This window comes from Vanellus vanellus (genome assembly GCF_965231255.1).
Source record: "Vanellus vanellus genome assembly, chromosome: 5".
NCBI classification, from domain to species: Eukaryota; Metazoa; Chordata; class Aves; order Charadriiformes; family Charadriidae; genus Vanellus; species Vanellus vanellus.
The window spans coordinates 49,795,679-49,816,660 of record NC_138910.1 but is presented as its reverse complement, the minus strand read 5'-3'; the positions used below and the strand labels follow the sequence as shown (position 1 = coordinate 49,816,660).

Sequence of the window (20,982 nt, the reverse complement as noted above, 5' to 3'; positions counted from 1 at the left end):
CTAGGCTTGGACTCATTGGGACCTTTCTGAGAGTTGCGCTTGAGTGTAAGCTTTGCTTCTGTTGTTCTCCAGCCTTTTGAGACCTGCCTTGATAAGGGATGAGGGATGCCACTAATTACTCCCTCCCTCCTGAGACTCCCCAAACTTCTCTTTCAACTGTTGAGACTGTAAATAAATGACCTTCATATTTCATGATGCCAGTTGTCTGGAGTGGCCAGAGGTATAGATAGGAACAACATGTCTCTGTTTATTATTTTTATTAAATTAGTGAACTCGCGTTAAAGTTGTTTTCAACTCCTTTTTTCCAGTTCAGAGCCTGGGATGGTAGAGTCTCCATGTTCACATCTGCTTTTTAGTATAGATGGTATAGCTTCATCTTAGCTTCTGGTTTTAGATTTTCTCACTTAGTAAGAAACTGCTCTTTTCCTTAATGCTTGGTTAATACACAATGTTTCAAATAGATTGTTCAAATTGTTTCTGAATTGCAGATGAGTCTGGGAAATTGTTGATGGACATTTTAATTCCAGTGTGGTAGAAAGGAAGCAATATGATGCAGCTCTTAGATTTTGGACCTCAAATGGTATTTCATAGCACGGCAATACATACACTAGATTTATCTAGCTCTGTACTGCTCTTTGCAGAAGGATTTTTGTGGAGTTTCAAGGTAATTTCTATTACAGATTTGGTTGACGAAGAAAGGTTGTTGCTGGGATACTTGATACTAAGGTTTACTTAAAAATATCTAAAGGGCTAGGAAGGGGGAAGGTTTGGAAATAAATTTCTTGGATGTTTTTGGCAGTTAGCTTAATCAAGTAACTTACAAGTATAAGTGTTTTCCTTCGGGTTATGATGATATAATAGTAATTGGAATGATTTGGCTGACTGCTGACAAGATGAAAAAAATTACTGATTTGCTATTAAAAAGGTCATTTGACCTTGAACAACCTTGGCATATATTCTAATTGTGCAGTGGTGGTGTTAGGGTTAACCACATGCGGTGCCTCTTCCTCAATACAACCCTATCTGGGTAGTATTGATTTCTTATTGATCACTTGTTGGCTGGTAAACAGTGGCAGTGTGGCATTGTACGTTGTATTTTGAAGACGGAAGTAAAATTTTTTTATTAGCTTTAGAAATAGGCTTTAATGTTTTGTTGATGAAACACGGATAAAAGCTTAACTAGTAACTCTTCACTGTTTGCCTTGGCAAAATGACATTAGCTGTGAACAACATTGCACTAAATTCTGGAAAAAAGCCTGAGGCTTTTCAGAATCTCTGTTTTAGTGTTAGATTTTTGTTGCTCTTTTAAAATACTTTGATTCTGAATTGCACAAGTCCTAACTTGAAGTTTCTCTCTGCCTTTACTTAGAATTGAGATTTTAATTTTGAGATTTTTTTTTTAAGCTAAGATTTGATAAAAGGTTGCTGTTTTTCTTATATAAGGACTTTCTGTCTGAACAGATTAGCAAGCAAGTGCACACTCTGGTATAAAACCTAAGCCAGTGATGTGTGGGAAAGTGAAACTAACATATTTGGGTGTCTGGGGTGGGTTTTTGTTGTTGTTTTGCTGCTTGACTTAGAAAAATCTGTTTGGTAGTAAATCTACGTGACCAGCACTGTTTTTTTTGCTAACTTCACTGGTGATAGAAAATAAGCCAGACATCAGAAATTTATTATTATTAATATTCCTTTTGAGTAATGATCTTTTTCTTATCACTTACTCTGTCTACTCTTATATTTCTCCTCACACACAGAGTTCTGCTTTTATTTAATTCATTTTGTCCCAAAGAGATGTCTTAGCTTCCATTGCCTTAGAATTAGTAACATTTGATCCTCTTAACATTTTTATTCAAAAGTGCCAAGTAGTAAAGACCTCCCAAGTTCTCCTCTATTTCAGTGTTTCAATATAATCCCTCGCGTAAAAAATGTTATTTTCTCTGTCAAAACAATCTCTAGATAGCAATTAATGATATAAATTAGGGCTAGAAAAGGATTCTTGAGAAACAATGGTCGTTCTTCTGGTCCAAAGTGACCTACAGAAATTTTCTTCCTGCTTTTGAGGAATGGAGCTGCTTGGTGGGCAGACTGAAGGCGAGTTATCAATGCTGAATTATACCGAGCTATGCATGGAGTTTCCCAGGGGAACCGAGATGTGACCAGATAAGCCCCTGTGATACCATGCAGCTCTGTACAGATCACCTTGTGTGAGGGTGCTGTAGTAGCAGTACGTAATATTACCTAGTGATGAGTGTGAGCTGTATTGCATGCAGACAGTGTCTGACTGTACACTGAGCCATTCATCAGTTTCTTCTTGAGGTTATGGCAGCTCAGATGTCTCTGCAGTGTCATTGTGTACAAATTCAGAGCCCACTGAACCTTGCTTGTGATAGAGGTTTTGGATGAAGCCTTGTCTAAGCAGAATCATTTAAAACTTAAAATGAATACTGTAAAAAAATTGTTTTAGTGGAATAAGCACAACAGCACTTCAAAAATTGTCTTTTTGTTATTCAAATCTAGTTGATGTTAATTGGCTCATTTGTAAAGAAAAAAAAAGAACATAAAACCCAAAAGCTATTTAGTCTTACAACTTCAATAAGATAGATAACTATATTTAAAAAAAAAAAAAAGCTGCATAACAGCAGAAATGGTTTTAAGTGGCTTTTCCAGTGCCAGAGACTAGCTGGAATTAAAGCAAGTCGTGACTCGGTCCTCTATTTAATGTCAGAACTGCACTCCTAGTTCAGCTATACTTCTACAAGTGGTATTTACCTAGCACTATGGATTTCACATGCTGGTTCCAGTAGAGAATACTAACTTTTCTGTTTCTGTTTTCTTTTAGGTTATGTTTCACACTATGTGCTGACTGTCTGTACTTACAGAAGATATTTAAAAACAAACAGACTTTTTTTCAAAGATTTTGATTCCAGTGGAATCTGTGCTTTAGATTTTTGTCTTGTCAATTAACTCCTGAAGCAATGCCTGTACAAGCTCCACAATGGACGGATTTTCTCTCCTGCCCAATTTGCACACAGACCTTCGACGAAACAATCCGGAAGCCCATCAGCTTGGGTTGTGGCCACACTGTCTGCAAGATGTGCCTCAACAAGCTCCACCGTAAGGCATGCCCTTTTGACCAGACCACTATCAATACAGACATTGAACTCCTTCCTGTGAATTCAGCCTTGCTGCAACTAGTGGGCGCTCAGGTATTGGTGCTTTTTTTTTTTTTTTTTTTAAATCTGTTTCTATGTTGTTTTCCTCCATTCTTCTACATGGACAATTCATGAATAAAGAATACGACTCTACTAATGGTGTGGAGAGTATACATCTACCTTTTTGTAGACTGACTTTGATGAATATGGGGTTTGGACCTTTGACGTGCTGTAGTAGAGGTGCCTAGAACAGTTCAAATCTTGCTTCTACCAGTTGCTGACTGTGATTTTGTGTTTACATCTAATTTAGTGTAACCATTGGCTGTCACCAGAAACGGCTGTTTCTGTTCCCTTCATTCTTCCCTAACTTGTATCTATCTCCCAAAAGCATGAACTGGATCAGTGAGCTTGTCTGGTGGGAAGCCATTCTTCTTCTGTGTTACTTGCTTTACCATATTCACCATATGGGCTTGTGATCGGTTGTTCTGAAAGCAGGAGGGGCAAGTAAGGGAAGTGGGATAGATCCCACTGGTAGCAGCCTTTATACTGCCTTGTGTTTAATTTGAAACTGTGCTCTGGAAATGTAATTTCCTGAGCTGACATGTTAATCTAAGTCCGTATAGGTGAATGGGGGGAGCCTGCCTGAGACACCCCTTTCTGAAGAATTGGTACTCATGAAGTCAGCTGAACCGGTGATCTGATGGGGCTGAGTGCTCCAGCAGCACTGGTACTGACAGCAGCCTGAGGAGAGGGGCAGGGATGTGTGGAAAGCAGAATCGCCCTGTTCAGTTGCAGCACAGACTTAAATTGGCATAAGCTTATCATGGTTAGATCACTAGTAGTTTCCTGTGACCCTTACCTCCCAAGGGTGGACAGGATTGTGGGCCTGGGGAGGGAAGGGACAATCATGTGTAACTTACAGATGATGAATAAAAATGTGGATGGGATGCAGTTGTTATAGTGGGGTTATTGTTTTGTTCTGTCCTGTTTCTGTGTCTGGGCTCTGCTGAGTTGGAGGCAGCAGAAAAATCTATGAGATCCATAGCTCAGGAAGAGCTATGTTGTGGAGGAACTTTAAAAGGTGTGGAGGAAAGAAAGAAGTGCTTATAATGCTTTTCATTAGGTACTCTGACCTAGAGATCCAGACGTGCTTTTGCCACTTCTTTTTTTTCGTTTGGTTTATCGAGTAACATGACTAATTTGTTGTTCTTTTGTGGTGTATGGCATAGAAATTTAAATGTATATTTCAGAAGTTGAAAAATTGAGTTATGTTTCTGGCTGTGCTAAGCGACTCATCCTGCTCAGCAGGAGAAGGCAATGAAGACTGTGTGCTTCCATTTCTGTGATATGTGTATGCCGCCATCTTTGAAGAGCTTCAAAGCAGTGTGAAATCTGTGGGTGATGCCATAAATAAATATTATAATTATCTTTCACCCTTCTGTCTTCTTCCATCCTCTCTGGAGTCTCTAGAATAGTTCCAGCTGTATCCAAATGTCCACATTTATGATAAATGTCTTTTTCCTCCTGCATTTTATTTAATCAAGATTCATAGGATCTTGTTTCATGGTGACCTTAAAGCTGCAAATGCCACCCAAAGATACAGTATTCCCTTCCTTTTATTTGCTACTCATTCCTGCATGTATGCTGCTCGCTGCATTGTTACCTAAACAATAATCAGTGATTTTAGCTGTGTTTTTATTACTGAAAAACTTTCCCCTTAAGAGAAATTTGCAACACCTCCCCCTCCAGCTCCTAATTTCAATGAGCATATGAATGAAATCAGCATTTGATGTAACTCACCCTCTTTTCTTTCCCTTTCCCTTCCTGGCACCTGTAGTAGAGTTTACCAGACTATGGAGTCCTAGAAAATATGTACTACTTTTCTGTGAAGGACAGGGAAGCAGTTGCTATTTTCTACTAAGCTCTATAAGGCCTTTTTTTAGCTTTTTACAGAAAAAGTCTTGGTTAAGGACACAAAAAAAAGAGTACTTTAGAGAAACTACAGTAATTTTGAACAATATCCTGTTAAGAAGGTGGGCTCTCTTTAGTACGTGTCAATAAAAATGATCTGTGAGCAGCAAGCCAGCTTACAGAGCATGAGTTTACAAAGCCTGTTTTCTTGTTCCAGTTCTTGGTTTAGTTTCAGGAGGGTGTGTGTCACTAATGTCCCCTAATCTCCAACAAACCCCGGTATACCTTAACCTGAGTCCATGGAGATGTGTAATACTTCTATTTTTAAATTATAAATTCAAAAAACCAGAATTCATTTTAAAGGAAATACAGTGCAACACAATTAAAGCTTTTATCGGGGGGGGGGGGGGGAGAACAGTTTGTTCTTTTCTCTTTGGGGAGGCTTCTGAGAAGTTCACACATTTATAAATGTTAAGCGCTTTTTTGCTGGAGGCAGAGGAGGAGACCAGGCAGTTTGAAGAAACGAATCTATTCTGCTGTGACTGGCAGCAATGATAGGATTCCAGGGCAAGTCACGTTGTTTGACTTTCATGCAGGCATAATGGATGAAAAGCAGGACTGTACTTCTGGGGAAAGTGTACTAAATTTGTCACACGGGCACCCAGGGAAGCAGTAACCTATTTCTCTGACAATAGCATTATCTCTCTGCGTAGGTTTTGTCACTTTAATGATGAAAGAGTTGGTTTCTTACTTGAATTACAGGCTGTTTCTCAGTTTTCCCTTTCCCCACCCCTTTCCAAAAATGAAACCTGTTGCCCAGGTTATAGCCACCCTTGATGTGAAAATTAACTGGTGCAGACTCAAATTCCTGCTCCCCCACCGTAGCCTGGTACACATCAACAGTGATTACAGGGTCTTATTCCGGAAGGCAGTGGTCGGGCAATTCAGCCCACATATAGATAAGTTCAGCCACATAAGATGATGGCAGTGATAAGGGATTATAAGGGGAAGATAAGAATTATTATTCCTGGGAGACCTGGAAATAGCTGAGGAGCTAAGCGTATTGTGAGGGAAGGGAGGCACAATGGCCTTGAACACAAATCAAAAAGTCAGTCATGGGATATCTTGCTTTTTAAACTTCTTGGGTAAAGAAGTCCCTTAAGCCAGTTTCTATGGGAATGAGGTTTTGAATTTTAACTATTCAAGCATCCATGTATTACTTGCTCTATGCAACTATTTCAAATGTTCACCAGGCCAGTGTTTTAAAGGTGCATAATCATGGATCTGTCATCTAATCTCTTCCCTCCTGTTTTTTTAACACATGAAACAGCAGTGTGCACGTTCCAAACAGGTGACATTAAGTGGCAGAAATTCCTGTGGTGCTTTAATTTCTTTCATAGTCTCCTGCTGGACATGATAAATATTATTCTAGGCATTAGGCAATGGAATCATGTATACGATGAGAGAATGGGTGGGGTGATCTTAACTCACGGCCCTTTCAAAAGGGGAAGATTACAATTGCAGAGATACTAGTGGCACATTTCATAATGTTGTATTGTAATTTCTGGTGAAATGAAGTGCAACAAAAGAGGAATTATCTGTGAAGAAGTTGCCTTAGTGCAAGCTCTGAGGAACTGAAGACAGTAGGCTTTGTTTTTTTGGTTTTGGGTTTTATTTTGGCAGGAAGCAAATCATCCAATCACAAGGGGAAAAAATACGGGGGGAAACAGTTTTCAAACCAGACAAAAAGGGGGTTGGTCTGTTTTACACGTTCTCATTCTGCGCAATTAGATGTCTAATGGTAATTAGTGACAACTCAAGCTGACATCTTTCATCAAATTATACTTAAATCACCAATTCAAAATCACTGCCTGGTATGAGATGATGCTTTAGCATTCTTTTCCGGTCCCCTTCCTCATGCCGTCATAACCTCCTCCTTCCCACAGCCACAAGTAGTCATGCTGATGGGCAGCATTCCACTGCCAGGATACTTGCAGTCATTGCCAAGGCAGATGCATGCAAAACATCACAAATTTAAAGTAATTAAAACATCTGAGATTGTTTTTCCTGTCTTGTTCTAGTCCCCCTTGGGAGGTGTTTATTATATTATGTAAATATATTTGCAGTGAAAACTGTCAAAAGGGTGCAGTGTCTGAGAGAATGGAATATTGAATGAGGATGAAAATAATGAACTCACTCTGCAGGGCATCTATTTCGAGGCTCTCAACAGGCATTGTAAACATAAGTGACCATAGGGTCCTGCATGCTATTGAAAGGATATTTTGCAGAAGGGAAATGAAAATTCTTTGGATTTGAATTATTTCTCATTTGTCCCTCAGTAATTCCATGACAGAGCCAAAATTAAAATTTAGATCTTCTGTGACTCTTATGAGTTACCATTTTTCTCTTGGTAGATGCTGTTTTTATAATCATTCTAACCCTAAAATATTAAAGTCTTATAAGTGCATATAATAGAACCAGCAAAAGAGCAAATTATTTGTAAGTTTTACTGTGAGATGCATCACATGAGTGAAGATGATGGGGGAGGGGAGAAATACATTCTCTGGTCCTGAAGACTCCTGAAACCTCAAAATAAGTATCTTGTTTTATAGTTCAGTGCTTCATTTGCTCCGGCTTAAGATGACAGTTAAACTCTAATATCTGTCGGGCTTATTTTGCTAAAAGTACAGTTGAGCAAGGTGTTTAGATTTTTTACACTGAAGCTTCCTTTGCAGAGAGAGGAAATGGGAATGATATGCAGATACAGCGTTGAGTAGCTTGATTAATTCTTGGAAGTTTTTCTATGCCAGCTTTTTCCTGGGGGAGGGGGAAGTTTTCTTTTAGCTGCCTAGATAGTCCTTGTGTCTCGCTGGCGGAGTTGTGCTGTGTATGGCATTCCAAACCGCTGCTGTGAATGTGTGCTAAACCTGCCTTAATTCAAGATGGAAATCCACGGCTGAACATGGCTTCCTGTCCCACGTCTGTTCCAAGCCTGCTTTGTCTGCTGGGTGTTGCGATGCTGTAGTTGTATTTCAGGTTGTTGCCAGTGCCAGACTGAATGCTTGCAGGACTAAATGGGAATTTGCACAAAATATATTACAGCAGTAAACAGGGCAGGGACGCTGTAGTCTCCGTCTTGGTACAATGCATGAGATGCACGTTGTTTGATCAACAAGCAAGTTCTGCTTGTATAACTTCCCAGACAGAGCAGACTCCTAAAATGGCAGTAGCTTTGAAAAGGAGGTGGATTATTCTGTTAACATGAAAGCAAATATTGAAGGTGTTAATATTTGTTTCCCAAATCCCAAGAAACCAGTCCAGCTGAGGCTGTTGCTTTTGCAACAGTTACTGGTGACCACTATAAAATGCAGTTGCAAAATCTCCTTTTGCTGAAAATTTTCTTGCTTACAGACAAAAAAACAACAACAGAAGCAAACCAAACCACCCCAAACAAAAGCTGCTTCATCCCCAAAATTAAAACAACAGAAACAAACAAACAACAACAACAACAAAAAAAAAAAAAAACAAAAACCGAACAACCCCAAACTTCACAAGTTAACTGCAGTATTTGAAAAGCATCTAGGCTAACCTGGCAGTCTTGGTGTGATTAAACTTGGTTTTGTTTTTCCCTTCAGTAGAAGTAAAATGGAAGGTGTCTGATCCAGGCTAAATTGATTATGTTAGTTTTGGGGTGGTATCAACTCTCTTATTTGCAGCTGATAGGTTACACTTGGAGACTTTTTTTGTCACCTACTATAAAAGGAAGAGTCATGTAGCTAGTAACTTCTTATTTTGCAACGTGTGTCAAATGAGCAACTTAGCATGCATAGTTGTCTAAACCTGTAGAAGTGTGATCTAATGATTGAAACTTTGTATCAATTAATATAAATAGTTAGATATACTTTCAATTAAAATTGATAGGAAAGCTCCAGTCCACATTGGTGGTGGCAACCATATATATATGTCTGTGTGTGTATATATTTTATATATGTTCACTGCTTTTATTTGTTGCTGCCATCATAATGCTACTGTTTACATGGCTGGATTGCACGTGAAGGTGTAGCGGGTTTGTAGCTGTCTTTAACTCAAGCATTAAAGGCTTGTGCTTTTAGATGGAGGGCCTTGGTTTGTCCCTGTAAGCAGCTATGTGCGATTAGCATGCTGTTATTGCCAGTGGGGTAGTGATTGGTTTGGAAATACAAGTTGAAGTCTGAGATCTGTTTGCACTTTGGTAGCATATGCAAAAAGTGCTTGTGTTTAGTCTTATACAAAATTCCAGTTCTTTATACTATCGTATATTGAGTTGATTGCTGAGTAGTGATTTTGAGAAACATTAGTACAGTGCTATACTGCACCTCCAAATTTGTTTAAAGCTTTAAGAATTTAACTGGATGAAAACAAAAACAAAATTCGAACTTGGGGGAAGGGGTCCAACATTCCTTAAAAAAATCCTGATTTCTGGTAAATGCCTGGATGAAGAAATAAAAAAAAAAAAAAACAAACAAAAAAAAAAAAACACCAAACCCAACAACAAAAAAGAGAACCACCAAACCAAGACAAACCAACTCAAGAATGTAACTGGCCTGTGTTGTCAGGTTAATACTTGCAGGTTGTGTTCATATACACTGTGCAGGTTAACTTGATCTTGCTGCTTGGTAATTGAGCCTAGTCCGAATATGTTCCAAGGGTGCCCTAGTATATTTGCTGCTAAGTCTTTATCCCACTAATCCAGGTAGCTCCTATCACTTATCCCTGGATGATTTTAGAGCTGAGGCCCTAGATACAAATCTGTACTTAGCTGCAAACCAGGGTTTTTCTGATTTTGTTCTGATTTTTGGAGTTGGTTTTGGGTTTGTTTTTTTTGGCCAGCCAGCTTTGGGGGTGTCTCAATGTGTGTGTTATTTCAGCCAAAGTTTTATAGTTATAAGAAACGCCATATTTTTTATGTAGGGTGTTTTTTTTGTCATGGAATAAGTCTTCTGCTTCTAGTTCCTGTCAGCCACTAAATAAAAGAAGTCTGCTAATGATAAATTCTTTATATTTTTGTCTTAATTTCTTGGGTTTTTTAATGCTATTTGTTTGTTAGTAAGCATTTTTTCAGCTTGTTTAATATAGAAAAATAATATAGAAATAATATAGAAAAAACACAGAAGGGAAACAAACCAGGAAATGCTTGATATTAACAAGCTTCATGTGGTGTTTGAGCATGACTGCCACTTATTTGTGCGTATTCATCATAGATGTACATGTCATCTCCTTTCAGGTTCCTGAGCAGCAGCCAATTACTCTATGCAGTGGAGCTGAAGATACGAAGCATTATGAGGAGGGCAAGAAATGTGTGGAAGAATTAGCGTTGTACCTCAAACCACTCAGCAGCGCAAGAGGTAGTTCCTGCATTGTTTCCTTTGAAAATGAAAGCTGGAAAGAAGATGCAAAACAAATTATTCAAATGACTAGTTATTCTGTTTGAAAAAAATGGATGTAGACCTTGTTTAGAAACAAATTGAAACAACTTTCCTAAGCATTAAGGTTATGTCTTCACTTGGCGGGGGGTGGGATTTAAAGGCATTTTGTCAGAATTTATACTGGAAAAAGGCCAAGGTATTTGGCTGCAGTATAGTAAGTTGAGACAAACTTAGTAAGTTGAGTTGACCTCTGCAGACTAAGTAAAAATACTTCGGCTTTTTTTTTTTTTTTTTTTTTTGAGTTCTGCTTTGATTCAAGATAACTGTTGTGATGCAGGTTGTTTGTGGAGGAGGAATAAACTGAAATGAGAAAGATACTGCATATAGGTTATGTAAGAGAAATAAGTAATACTCTGTTTATACAACATCTTGTACAAAAGCTGGGTCAATCTGAGTAATTCTTATTTAGCAAAACTGCACTAGGTTCAAGAGTACAGATTTTATCTATATTACATATGGTGGACTTGAAAAATCTGTCAGCCCAAGCAGTAGAGGTGAGCACCGTGGGCATCAGCTTTTCAAAAATGAATTTTCACAAAAAGCTGTCTCAAGCTTTTCCAACTTGTACAGTGTGATAGCAGTATTGCTCTGAGTAGTAGTGGCCCAATGAACAAGCTCTGTGCTGTGGAACAAACTGAGTATGGCAGCTCTGTGTCTAGCGAGTTACTTGTTCCTTTAACCTGGTTTCAGTGGCTCCCAGCACATTTGTGAATCACAGTTTTTGCACATTATTAAACATTACCCAAACAGTTTTGAACTTGCACGAGTTCGGTTTGGCTAGGCCAAATCAGTGGAGATATCAGATACAGATAAAAAGACTAAATGCCTTGTGAAAGCAGGCAAATACCAAAGAAGGCAGTGATCCCTGAAGCCCGTGAATAAGGGAAGGACTGCAGCATGATCCTACCCTTGGGAGACACTTGGGAAATCCGTATAGGAGGGTGCAGGACAGATTTCCAACATGGGGAGAGAATTCATTAGAGCCAAATCAGTCAATCACAAGACTTAAACCTATGGGAAAGATGACTCCCAGGCATTATTGGCTTTTAACACTGAGTAAAACAAACTGACAAAAATGAACTTCTGATATGTCTTCTCTAGTGTTCTGTTTAACAAAGTGGACATCAGGAGAACTGGGTTTGCGCTTCTACAGTACAGTGGTTGAAGGCTGGTATAAGAAGAGATGGTATGAGGTAGTTTATTTTTTTTCCTGCTTTGTTTTTATTTGAAGGTGTGGGTCTTAACAGTACTACTCAGAGCGTGCTAAGTCGTCCCATGCAAAGGAAACTTGTGACATTAGTTCATTGCCAGCTAGTAGAGGAAGAAGGGCGGATCAGAGCCATGCGTGCAGCACGGTCACTTGGTGAAAGAACAGTAACAGAGCTCATTCTTCAGCATCAAAACCCTCAGCAGCTCTCTTCCAATCTCTGGGCTGCAGTGAGAGCCAGAGGGTGCCAGTTCCTTGGACCAGGTAGGTAACATCACAATACTACTTCTATACGAGAAGTAATTCAGAATTGAGGAGGATTTATAAAGGGGTGTCAAATTGTGTTTGAGTGATTTTATTAGGCAGTGGCTTAATTTCTTAATCGTAGGTCTTCTCAGTATCACACAGTATCACAGTATGCTAGGGATTGGAAGGGACCTCAAAAGATCATCTAGTCCAATCCCCCTGTCGGAGCAGGAACACCTAGATGAGGTTGCACAGGAAGGCGTCCAGGCGAGTTTTGAATGTCTCCAGAGAAGGAGACTCCACAACCTCCCTGGGCAGCCTGTTCCAGTGCTCTGTCACCCTCACTGAGAAGAAGTTTCTTCTCAAATTTAAGTGGAACCTCTTGTGTTCCAGCTTGAATCCATTACCCCTTGTCCTATCATTGGTCGCTACTGAGAAGAGCCTGGCTCCATCCTCATGACATTCCCCCTTTATATATTTATAAACGCTAATAAGATCACCCCTCAGTCTCCTCTTCTCCAAACTAAAGAGACCCAGCTCCCTCAGTCTTTCCTCATAAGGGAGATGCTCCACTCCCTTAATCATCTTAGTTGCCCTACGCTGGACTCTCTTCAGAATTAACCATATCTCTAATGAGCTGCTGTCATGAACTTTCTAGCATTATTAGTGCTTTTGCAAGTCAAATTCAGAATAATGTTTGTCCTTCTATTCTTGTGATAAGATAAAATTAGGTTCTTACTTGCTGTTCTTTGAAGAAGTAAGACCCTTCTAGAAAAAATAAGGCTACTAGAACTGACTGGACATAACTTCTTTTCCTTCTCTAGGGCAATAAACATACAAAACAGTTGTGGGGAGAGATTTGGTACATTTGAGGGCAGTATAGATTTTTAAAAAGTTACACACTTAGAAATTAAATTCCTTTTCATAGAATACTAAACCAATCAATTTTGCTTAAAAAAATAATGAAGTCTTGTTACTGAAAATGTAGACTTTGCTTGTAGAGGACCAACAAAAATAATGCCTTGAATTATGAAGCTAATTTCTTAAAATAAAGCAGCTTTACCCTACTGAAACAAATGAAGGAAGACTTAACTTTGGGATGCTAACTTTTGTGCCACTGCAGGGAAGAGAGAGGCTTGTTACCTAGCAAAATATGCAGTGCTACAGCACCTGATTTATTTGTGTGGGCACTAATTGCTCTCTCATGGGAACCAACCTTGCCCTTCCTCAGCCTGTTGGCTTCTTCTGCTGGTACAGGTGTGGGACATAGACAGTACACTTGTTAAACTCTTATATTAACAATTGAGAGATGTATACACAGAAATGAAGAATTCTTTCTATCATTTGATACCCAATATAGAACAAATAATAATTAAAAAAAAAATATCAAAAAGTCCTATTTCCCCAGTCATAGTCTGGGAATCTGGAGGTGTGTTTTTCTGTCTTTTTCCCTCCCTTCTTGCTCAGCTCCCTTTCCTGTCTCTGGGGCGGGGAGTGTTGGGGAATTTTTGTAGCTGGTCTCCCACTTGTAGGGAAACAAGTAACTGTAAATAAGTCTTTCTTGGTCTTCCCTCATCTTTTATCTCTTTTCTTCACATTTTCCTCCCCACCAGCAATGCAAGAGGAGGCTCTAAAGCTGGTTCTACTGGCTCTGGAAGACGGATCTGCGTTGTCACGAAAGGTCTTGGTTCTCTTTGTGGTTCAGAGGCTGGAGCCGCGATTTCCGCAGGCTTCTAAAACTAGCATTGGGCATGTTGTCCAGCTTCTTTACAGAGCCTCGTGCTTTAAGGTATGTAGAAGATTCTGCATAGAGATTTCATAATGCTGTGAAAACTGTTGTTTTTAATTTTCAATTTACATTGTCCTGTAGTATTAAATGTGCCTAACAATGTGTGTAGTTATAGAAAGTAGTACTTGTTAAGTCCTACATGTGTTTGTAGAGTTCTTTGTCATACAGCTATGTTGGCAACATAGGCTGAAATTTCAACTTCAAGCTGTAAAGCTAGGTTTTTACTCTGTCCAGGTTTAATAGATACACAGTAACAAAACCAGTAAGTCAGTATAATTTGTCTCCTTAGAAGAGGCTTAAAGCTGGAAAATCCCCAGTTCTGTTAATTGTGTGCTGGTCTGGTTAGAAACAAAGAAATATGAGGCTCTTGGATATCAGAGTTATATAAAGAGGACTTAAGCTGCTTACTGTACAGCATTTAATGGTCCATTCCTAGGTGCGCAACTTAAATGTCATTCACTTTCACTAAATGAGAAGAATGTTTTGTTGGTGCCAATTGTACCGTCAAACAAAATTCTGCAATACAAACAAAATACGTTGATTAGAGAAGTAAGATGTGGATGCTGTAAAGTCGCTTAGGAAGTGTGACACTTCCACCAATATCTGGGTTAGAGTCTGAATAAATTGTTTGGTATCCATTTCATAGAGGTTCCATTTTATGAAGTGTGTGTTATTTTAGTAGGGCTAGTGTTCACTGCATAGTGTCATAGTTCAATTTACTTTGGGAGGAAGAACTTAGTTGCTGACTGAAGGTTGCACTTGTGTTGGACTTTACATAATCTCTGTCTTATCCTGCTTAATTGTATTTGGCTCATTTCTCCCCTCTAGGTGACAAAGCGAGATGAGGATTCTTCCCTGATGCAACTGAAGGAGGAATTTCGGACTTACGAAGCTCTGAGAAGGGAACATGATTCCCAGATAGTTCAAATAGCTATGGAAGCAGGTTTACGCATTGCACCAGATCAGTGGTCCTCACTGTTATACGGAGACCAGTCTCACAAATCCCACATGCAGTCTATCATTGACAAGGTAAAGCCACCTAAAATCAGCCCAGTCTATCTTGTTTGCAACTGTAGTAGATTTAAATGCTCGTAACATGAGTTTACAAATTGTGCCCGTGTGGACTCACGTTACTCATTAATCATTTGCCCTGTTATTGCAAAACCCATTATGGCCTAAATAATTAGAATATACATTTGTAACCTGATGAATCTTGCTCCCTCTGCCATCTCTTTCTACTTTACCTCTTTCTGCAGATGGCAAGCCACAAAGGTTAGCTGCCCGGTTGGGATGTGTGCTTTCTGAACAGCTGATAACTGCCAATGTAGTAAAAGAGGTTAACGGTTCATGTTTCCATGCAGGAAGCTAGTGTGTACGTTGAAAGAAAATCAGTCCCCTAGTCTATACCTGAAGTTGGTAAGAGAGGTGGAAGCATATTTCTTAAATAAAATGAATTGATGGCTGGAAATGCCCAGGCCCCCTTTTGTTTAGAGGGGACACAGGGGAAAATGGGCTTTTAGATCAGGGGATTCACATGTAAGTGCCTAAATTAGGTGGGTTTGTTGAATCTTTACAAAAGCTTTGAAACAACTGCTTTGGCTGCAGTCCAGGAAGATTAGCTTCAGGATTGGTTTGCTGTGTATTTGTGCATTTGCCCACCTTTTCAGGTGTTGTGCCAGATATCCCCTGAAGGACCTAGGCAGAATTAAAGTATTTTAAATACTGAAATTGTGTCATGTTAGTAAACAGAATGTTGCTAACTGTCCTTCAGCCCTCTTGTTCTTTGTCTGCTGTACTCGGTTTAAAGCAGGGTGCAAGCCTGTTGGTTCAGGGATTGGAGATACTAGACTCTTCAGAAGTCTAAATTAAATTGTTTCTAATATTCTGTGGGGTTTTTTTTCTGGGTGCCAGCACAGCACAGAAAAGAAATAGATTATGTTGCTAGAAATAATGCCAGCCTTCGTTTTATCTGTTTAGAGCTGTTTTAACCTGCGGTGTCAAAGAATTGTGCGTTCTTAATGCTGGAGAAGGGATTTAATAAAAGGTGCTGAAATGGGCTTGTGCGAAAAACATTTTACTCCAGTTCTGAAAGACAGCTCTTGTGAGCTTGTGGAGTAACCTTCAGAAACCATGAGGATTGCTTTGCCTGTAGAAAGTTAATTATTATAATTTTTTTAAGTTGCAGACCCCAGCCTCATTTGCACAGAGTGTTCAGGAATTAACTATTGCTCTTCAGAGGACTGGAGATCCAGCTAACCTGAATCGTCTTCGACCTCACCTAGAGCTCCTGGCAAATATTGATCCCAGTCCAGGTAATTCTAGATATTTTATAAAAACCTTTGACTTACAGTTTAGCAACAGGAGCCTAACGCTGTTGATGGATTGAAAGCTGTTCAACAAGTGGAAAGGAACATCCCCCAACTCAAACTTAAGATTCTTGAGTGTTATTAATAACCAGCCTGGGAACAGCAGTATCCGTGTGAGGAACTGAAATATTCTGAAGCTAAAATAGATTCAAAAGTATGGTAGGAATAATTTCACCACTACTCCAAAGAGAGCTTCCTTGTTTGACAGCACTGGGTGAGCATGGATGTGGATGTTGAATACATATAATACTGTGAGGTTATATGGTGTGTACTTTGATATTGGGCAACGTTAACTGGGGGGAGTGGCAGCAGTCTTAACTTCCTCCTTTTCCCTTTTTTAGTACATGTGCTGCTATTTAAAAACAGATTTGCAGAGCAGCAGGAATATTGATAGAACCGCTGTGCTTAATGCAGAGCCTTAGCTGTCACTCCGAGATATCTTTTTCTCTCCAGTTCTTTACCAGAGCAAATAATTTGTTTACGAATGAGGGGAATTGTTCAGGAAAACACTTATCAGGTTGAGGACTTCCACTAACTAATCTAAAAATTTCATGTCTTTTTCTTTGTCCTAGAAATTCTGTGTATTAGTTTTTGATTTGAGGTATCTAGCCTGCAGGCATTGCACTCAGAAGACTGTCTTAGGGGCATCTTAGAATCATAAGGCATCTTCTAATTTGTAATCCAAAACACAGAATTTTGATAGATTGAATAGACAGAAGCTGGGCAAAAATTAGTCTAGAAAAGAAAGATTTGTTATTCTAGGGAATTTAGTATTTTTCTTGGCACTACGTAATTCTGCAAAGGTGCGAAAGACAGTCTGGGAAGAGGAAGTTAGTTGGAAAGAATGTAACTGGGAAAGCTGTTGACAGAGGAGAGAAAGATGGAAATTATTGAAAAAGTCAACATCACTGTGAGGATGGACCGCCCTGAGGGAGTGCTGTGGCTGAAGTTTTATTTTATACCCGTTAATATTTGTAAAATCAGTATTAATATCAAAATAGTGTGAAGGCCTAAACTATGACTTCAGGAGATGAAAAGTTTTAGTTCTTAGTCTGTTTAAACAAACAGAAACTAAGTTGCCTTTCAAATGAGGGCCAGTTGTACTTTACAGTTAAAGGAGATGCAGTGTTTTCTTCCCAAATCTTTCATACTGTAACAAGTCAGGGACAAATTTGCTTACTGCAAGTCACTGCAAATTTGTTAGCCAAAGACTGATACAGAAGGTGGAATCGCTCAATTTCAGTAGGTGAGTCTGATCTTGATATTTCTCTACTGCACTGTTGAGTTGCTTCCCTGGTGTTCTATACGTATGTTGAAGTGCATCTGGAAGAATTTAGTCCTTGTCAGTGGAATAGAATGTAATTATGCTAAAGATCTTGAAAGACGCTTATTGAAGCATTTTGAGGTCCTGTGTTTTGCAGCAGAGTGTGTAGGCACGTGGTGGGAGTGTTATCTGCTGGACCAGATTAAATTATTCAAAAAGGAAATTGGCTAGAAAGAACTAGTGCCCCTATAGAATTAAGACTTTACAATTTATTCACACTGCTGTATGTTAGATGGTGGTTTGATGCATAGATTTGCCTTGTGATGTTTTTCCATGTGAGAGGCATCAATTTCTGTTGCTATTCAGTGACTGTGCTAGCGTAATCTAGGCCAGTGAGGATGGTGTTAGTTCAGAATGGTATTACCTATTGGAGTCTGAGTGCAAAGACGGATTTTCAGCCCAAAGGAAATAATTTGACATGCTAATAATAGTCTTGCTGACTCATTCCATATTTTGTATGTGGCTCAATCTTGAGTCTTTAGGTAGCTTTAAGTGGTACATTTCCCTAAATTAAGGTGCTGAACACTTGTTATCTAATGACACATGTTCCCGATAAAATCTTTTTGGTTGTCTAGTGAAGTTTTGTGATACTGATGGCGTCTTTGTACCTGGTTTTGGAAAATAATTTTGAATTTTCTTTTTCTTTATATATTCTCTGTTTGCTGTCTATGCAATAGATGCTCCACCTCCAACATGGGAACAACTGGAAAATGGACTAGTTGCTGTGAGGACTGTGGTTCATGGCTTAGTTGACTATATCCAGAATCACAGCAAGAAAGGAACAGATCAGCAACAGGTAAAAGCTAAATTATTTAGGAAATGCTTATCCCTAAATTTTATTTGCTGTATCCAATAGTAGAGGTTTACTGATGTCACCTGGAGAGGTTTGGTTTGAGGAGCTGATTTAAAATATCGCTGCTGTGTCATATTTATCAAAAAAGAAGAAAGGAAAAAACCCAACACAACACACACGCCCACCCAGTATCTGTTGCGCACCTCACTAGGATGAAAGGAAAACAGTCTCATCCAGCTGCAAGCTGAAGGAAATGAATAAACATCCCTCATGACTAGAAGGTGGGGCAGAGAAGCCGGGGTGCCTAGTACTATGATCTGTGGGAATTTTCTTGGGAAATGTGTGACACATTTCAGTCGGATATCTCTGTGTTAATGAAATTATTCTTATAGCTTGTGCTTAATGGTCTGTGAAGTTTAAAGTTTGGGAAGACTTCATATAAAGGTATCATCCAAGGTCCTGAAACAAAACGTTTTGTTTCAGAAATGAAATGGTGTTGCCAAATATATATATTAACTTATCTCATAGTTATCTTATCACATGTTCCTTTGATCTCATTTCATTGTATGGCTAAGTTGATATAAATGCTTGCTGGTGCTGAAAGACAGAACTGCCTGTCACGCATTCCCACTCCCTCCCTTGCTTTGACGCTCATCCTCTTGGAGAGCTGGTTCAGGGAGCTGAACTAGTATAAAAATTCTCTCTGCCAAAAAAAAAAAAAAAAAAAAAAAAGTAAAATTAGAGTGAATTATTTCTGCTGTTCTACCTTTTTGCATTAACTGCGATGCCTAATGAGCAGTGTTACCAGCAAAAGAAAAAGCAGTAGGAATACACAAGTGGTAATTGGGGTAGGAAAAACAGTGAAGGGGTTTGTTCTGGCAAGACCATTGCCTAGACCTAGTATATGCTCTGCTGCTTGGAAGGGAACCCAAAGCCCCCCAAGTGGGAAAGGGAACAACTGCTGAGTATTGGGCAGAGTTTTGCTGGCTGACAGCAGTGACCAGTAGAGGGCTGTGCAGCTTACGTACACCCTGCCTAAATCCTGTTTTTGCTTCAGTAGATGGCCAAAAAAAAAAAAAAATCGGTTTGCAGATGGCTTCTTATGGATTTACATCTTTTGGCTGAGTTTCTCAGAAAGCAAGGGTTTACTTTTACAGACCTTTCCCTCGATGGGAACTTTGATAGGGTATTTCTGCCTCTGATTTAATTCTGCCATAAAAACTGTAGGAACTTAAATGTCTTTGAGACCACCTCTGGCTTTCTGTCAGTGTATTTAGGGAGACTGGCAAATGGGCGTACATGCAGACAGCAAGACTGCAGTAAGTTGTTTCTTGGGAAACCTAAGTAAGAAAAATACAGAAGACAACCCTGCTGATCTGTGTCAAATAATTTGACATGCCTCTGATTTGAAGACAACCCTGCTGATCTGTGTAGGAGTAAGATTGCATCCTCAACCATTGATGGAAATAATTATCATAGATAGCAAAGAGATTTTTAGTTCAAAGGGGAGTAAAGAACTTGATGAAAAATAACTCTCACAGAGATCGAAGGGATACTCAAGTGCCATTTTGAGCTAACAGAAAGCAAGGGAAAAGTAACTAAGTTGTATTTATTTTCAATCTGCCACAAAGCTTGGTGAATATCTGGCAATTTCTGATTAAGCATGGTTGTGTTTTTCAGCCTATATCAGTTTTGTCCATTTAACTGTTTCCTGTCAGCTGTGTTCCAATCAAGCTTCAGTAAGGAATTTGAATAAATGTTTTAAAAACCTGATAGCGACTTAGTTGTCAAAATATCTCCTCTTGTATCTATTAGTTCTGTTGAATGACCAAACCACGAATACTTCTCCAGCCATTTATTTCACATTAGGTACTTCTGGAACATTTAAATTGAGGGACTTATCAACAGTCAAACATCAGGCCTTTAATAAGAGGATATGTTCAACTCTTTGTTAGGTGCGCTTATATTCAGGTATCTCACCTGTTTTCTTCAACCTTGTCAGCCTCCTCAGCACAGCAAGTACAAGACATATATGTGCCGAGACATGAAACAGAGAGGAGGATGCCCCCGAGGGGCCAGCTGCACCTTTGCACATTCACAGGAGGAGCTAGAAAAGTAAGTGTACCTCTTATGGTAGAAATCAGTCCAGTCTTTGTTTCATCTTACCCATAAGTTATTTATATTATCTACGAATAGGGAGAGGAGGCATAACTTGTCTGTTACGTTAGCAGGAAACATTTTGAAAACCTTGTAACAGTCATCTCTTAGATTTTCAAACTGTTCTTAAATGTAGGATGTTTTGCTTTGTTCAACAGTAATGCAGCTCTGAAAGTTTTGTTTACACAACTGTTGTTTGATATTTTTGAGGTGGGCTGATTTTCTCATTTCTTAAGTGTGACTGAACATGCTGTTTGACTGCATCCATTATGGTGGTTTATTTGTGTGTATTTCTCATCTTGCCTTTATATTCAGGTATGAAAAGTATGTTGCTGGCAGTTTTCCAGATGTAGGGGTTCTCTAGTTATTCTGCACTGCTAGGGCTATCCAGAGAACTAAAAACGAGCATTGCAAGTTTTCTTTCTGCAACAGTTATTCTGTGAAATTCTTTGACAGACATACATAAAGAAACATACAGAACATGTCAGAACAATTCTGACATACAGAAACCTAAAAGTAGTTATTGTTCAAGAGTTAAAAAATGGTGGTCATATGAAGTCTGTTGCAAATAA

At 39.1% G+C, this 20,982-nt stretch overlaps 1 protein-coding gene across 4 annotated transcripts in view; it reads left to right on the top strand.

The window, feature by feature from the left end:
- Window positions 1-1,975: 1,975 nt before the first annotated feature.
- Window positions 1,976-20,982, top strand: part of RC3H1 (ring finger and CCCH-type domains 1) — a 36,173-nt gene continuing 17,166 nt past the window's right edge. For all 4 annotated transcript variants that reach the window (XM_082484509.1, XM_082484512.1, XM_082484511.1 and 1 more), the window contains exons 1-8: window positions 1,976-3,206; window positions 10,327-10,447; window positions 11,760-11,999; window positions 13,595-13,770; window positions 14,599-14,799; window positions 15,950-16,082; window positions 18,138-18,256; window positions 20,256-20,368. In XM_082484509.1, coding sequence (XP_082340635.1) covers window positions 2,976-3,206; window positions 10,327-10,447; window positions 11,760-11,999; window positions 13,595-13,770; window positions 14,599-14,799; window positions 15,950-16,082; window positions 18,138-18,256; window positions 20,256-20,368 — 1,334 coding nt within the window. In that variant the 5' untranslated portion in view covers window positions 1,976-2,975. The remainder of the gene's footprint in view (window positions 3,207-10,326; window positions 10,448-11,759; window positions 12,000-13,594; window positions 13,771-14,598; window positions 14,800-15,949; window positions 16,083-18,137; window positions 18,257-20,255; window positions 20,369-20,982) is intronic.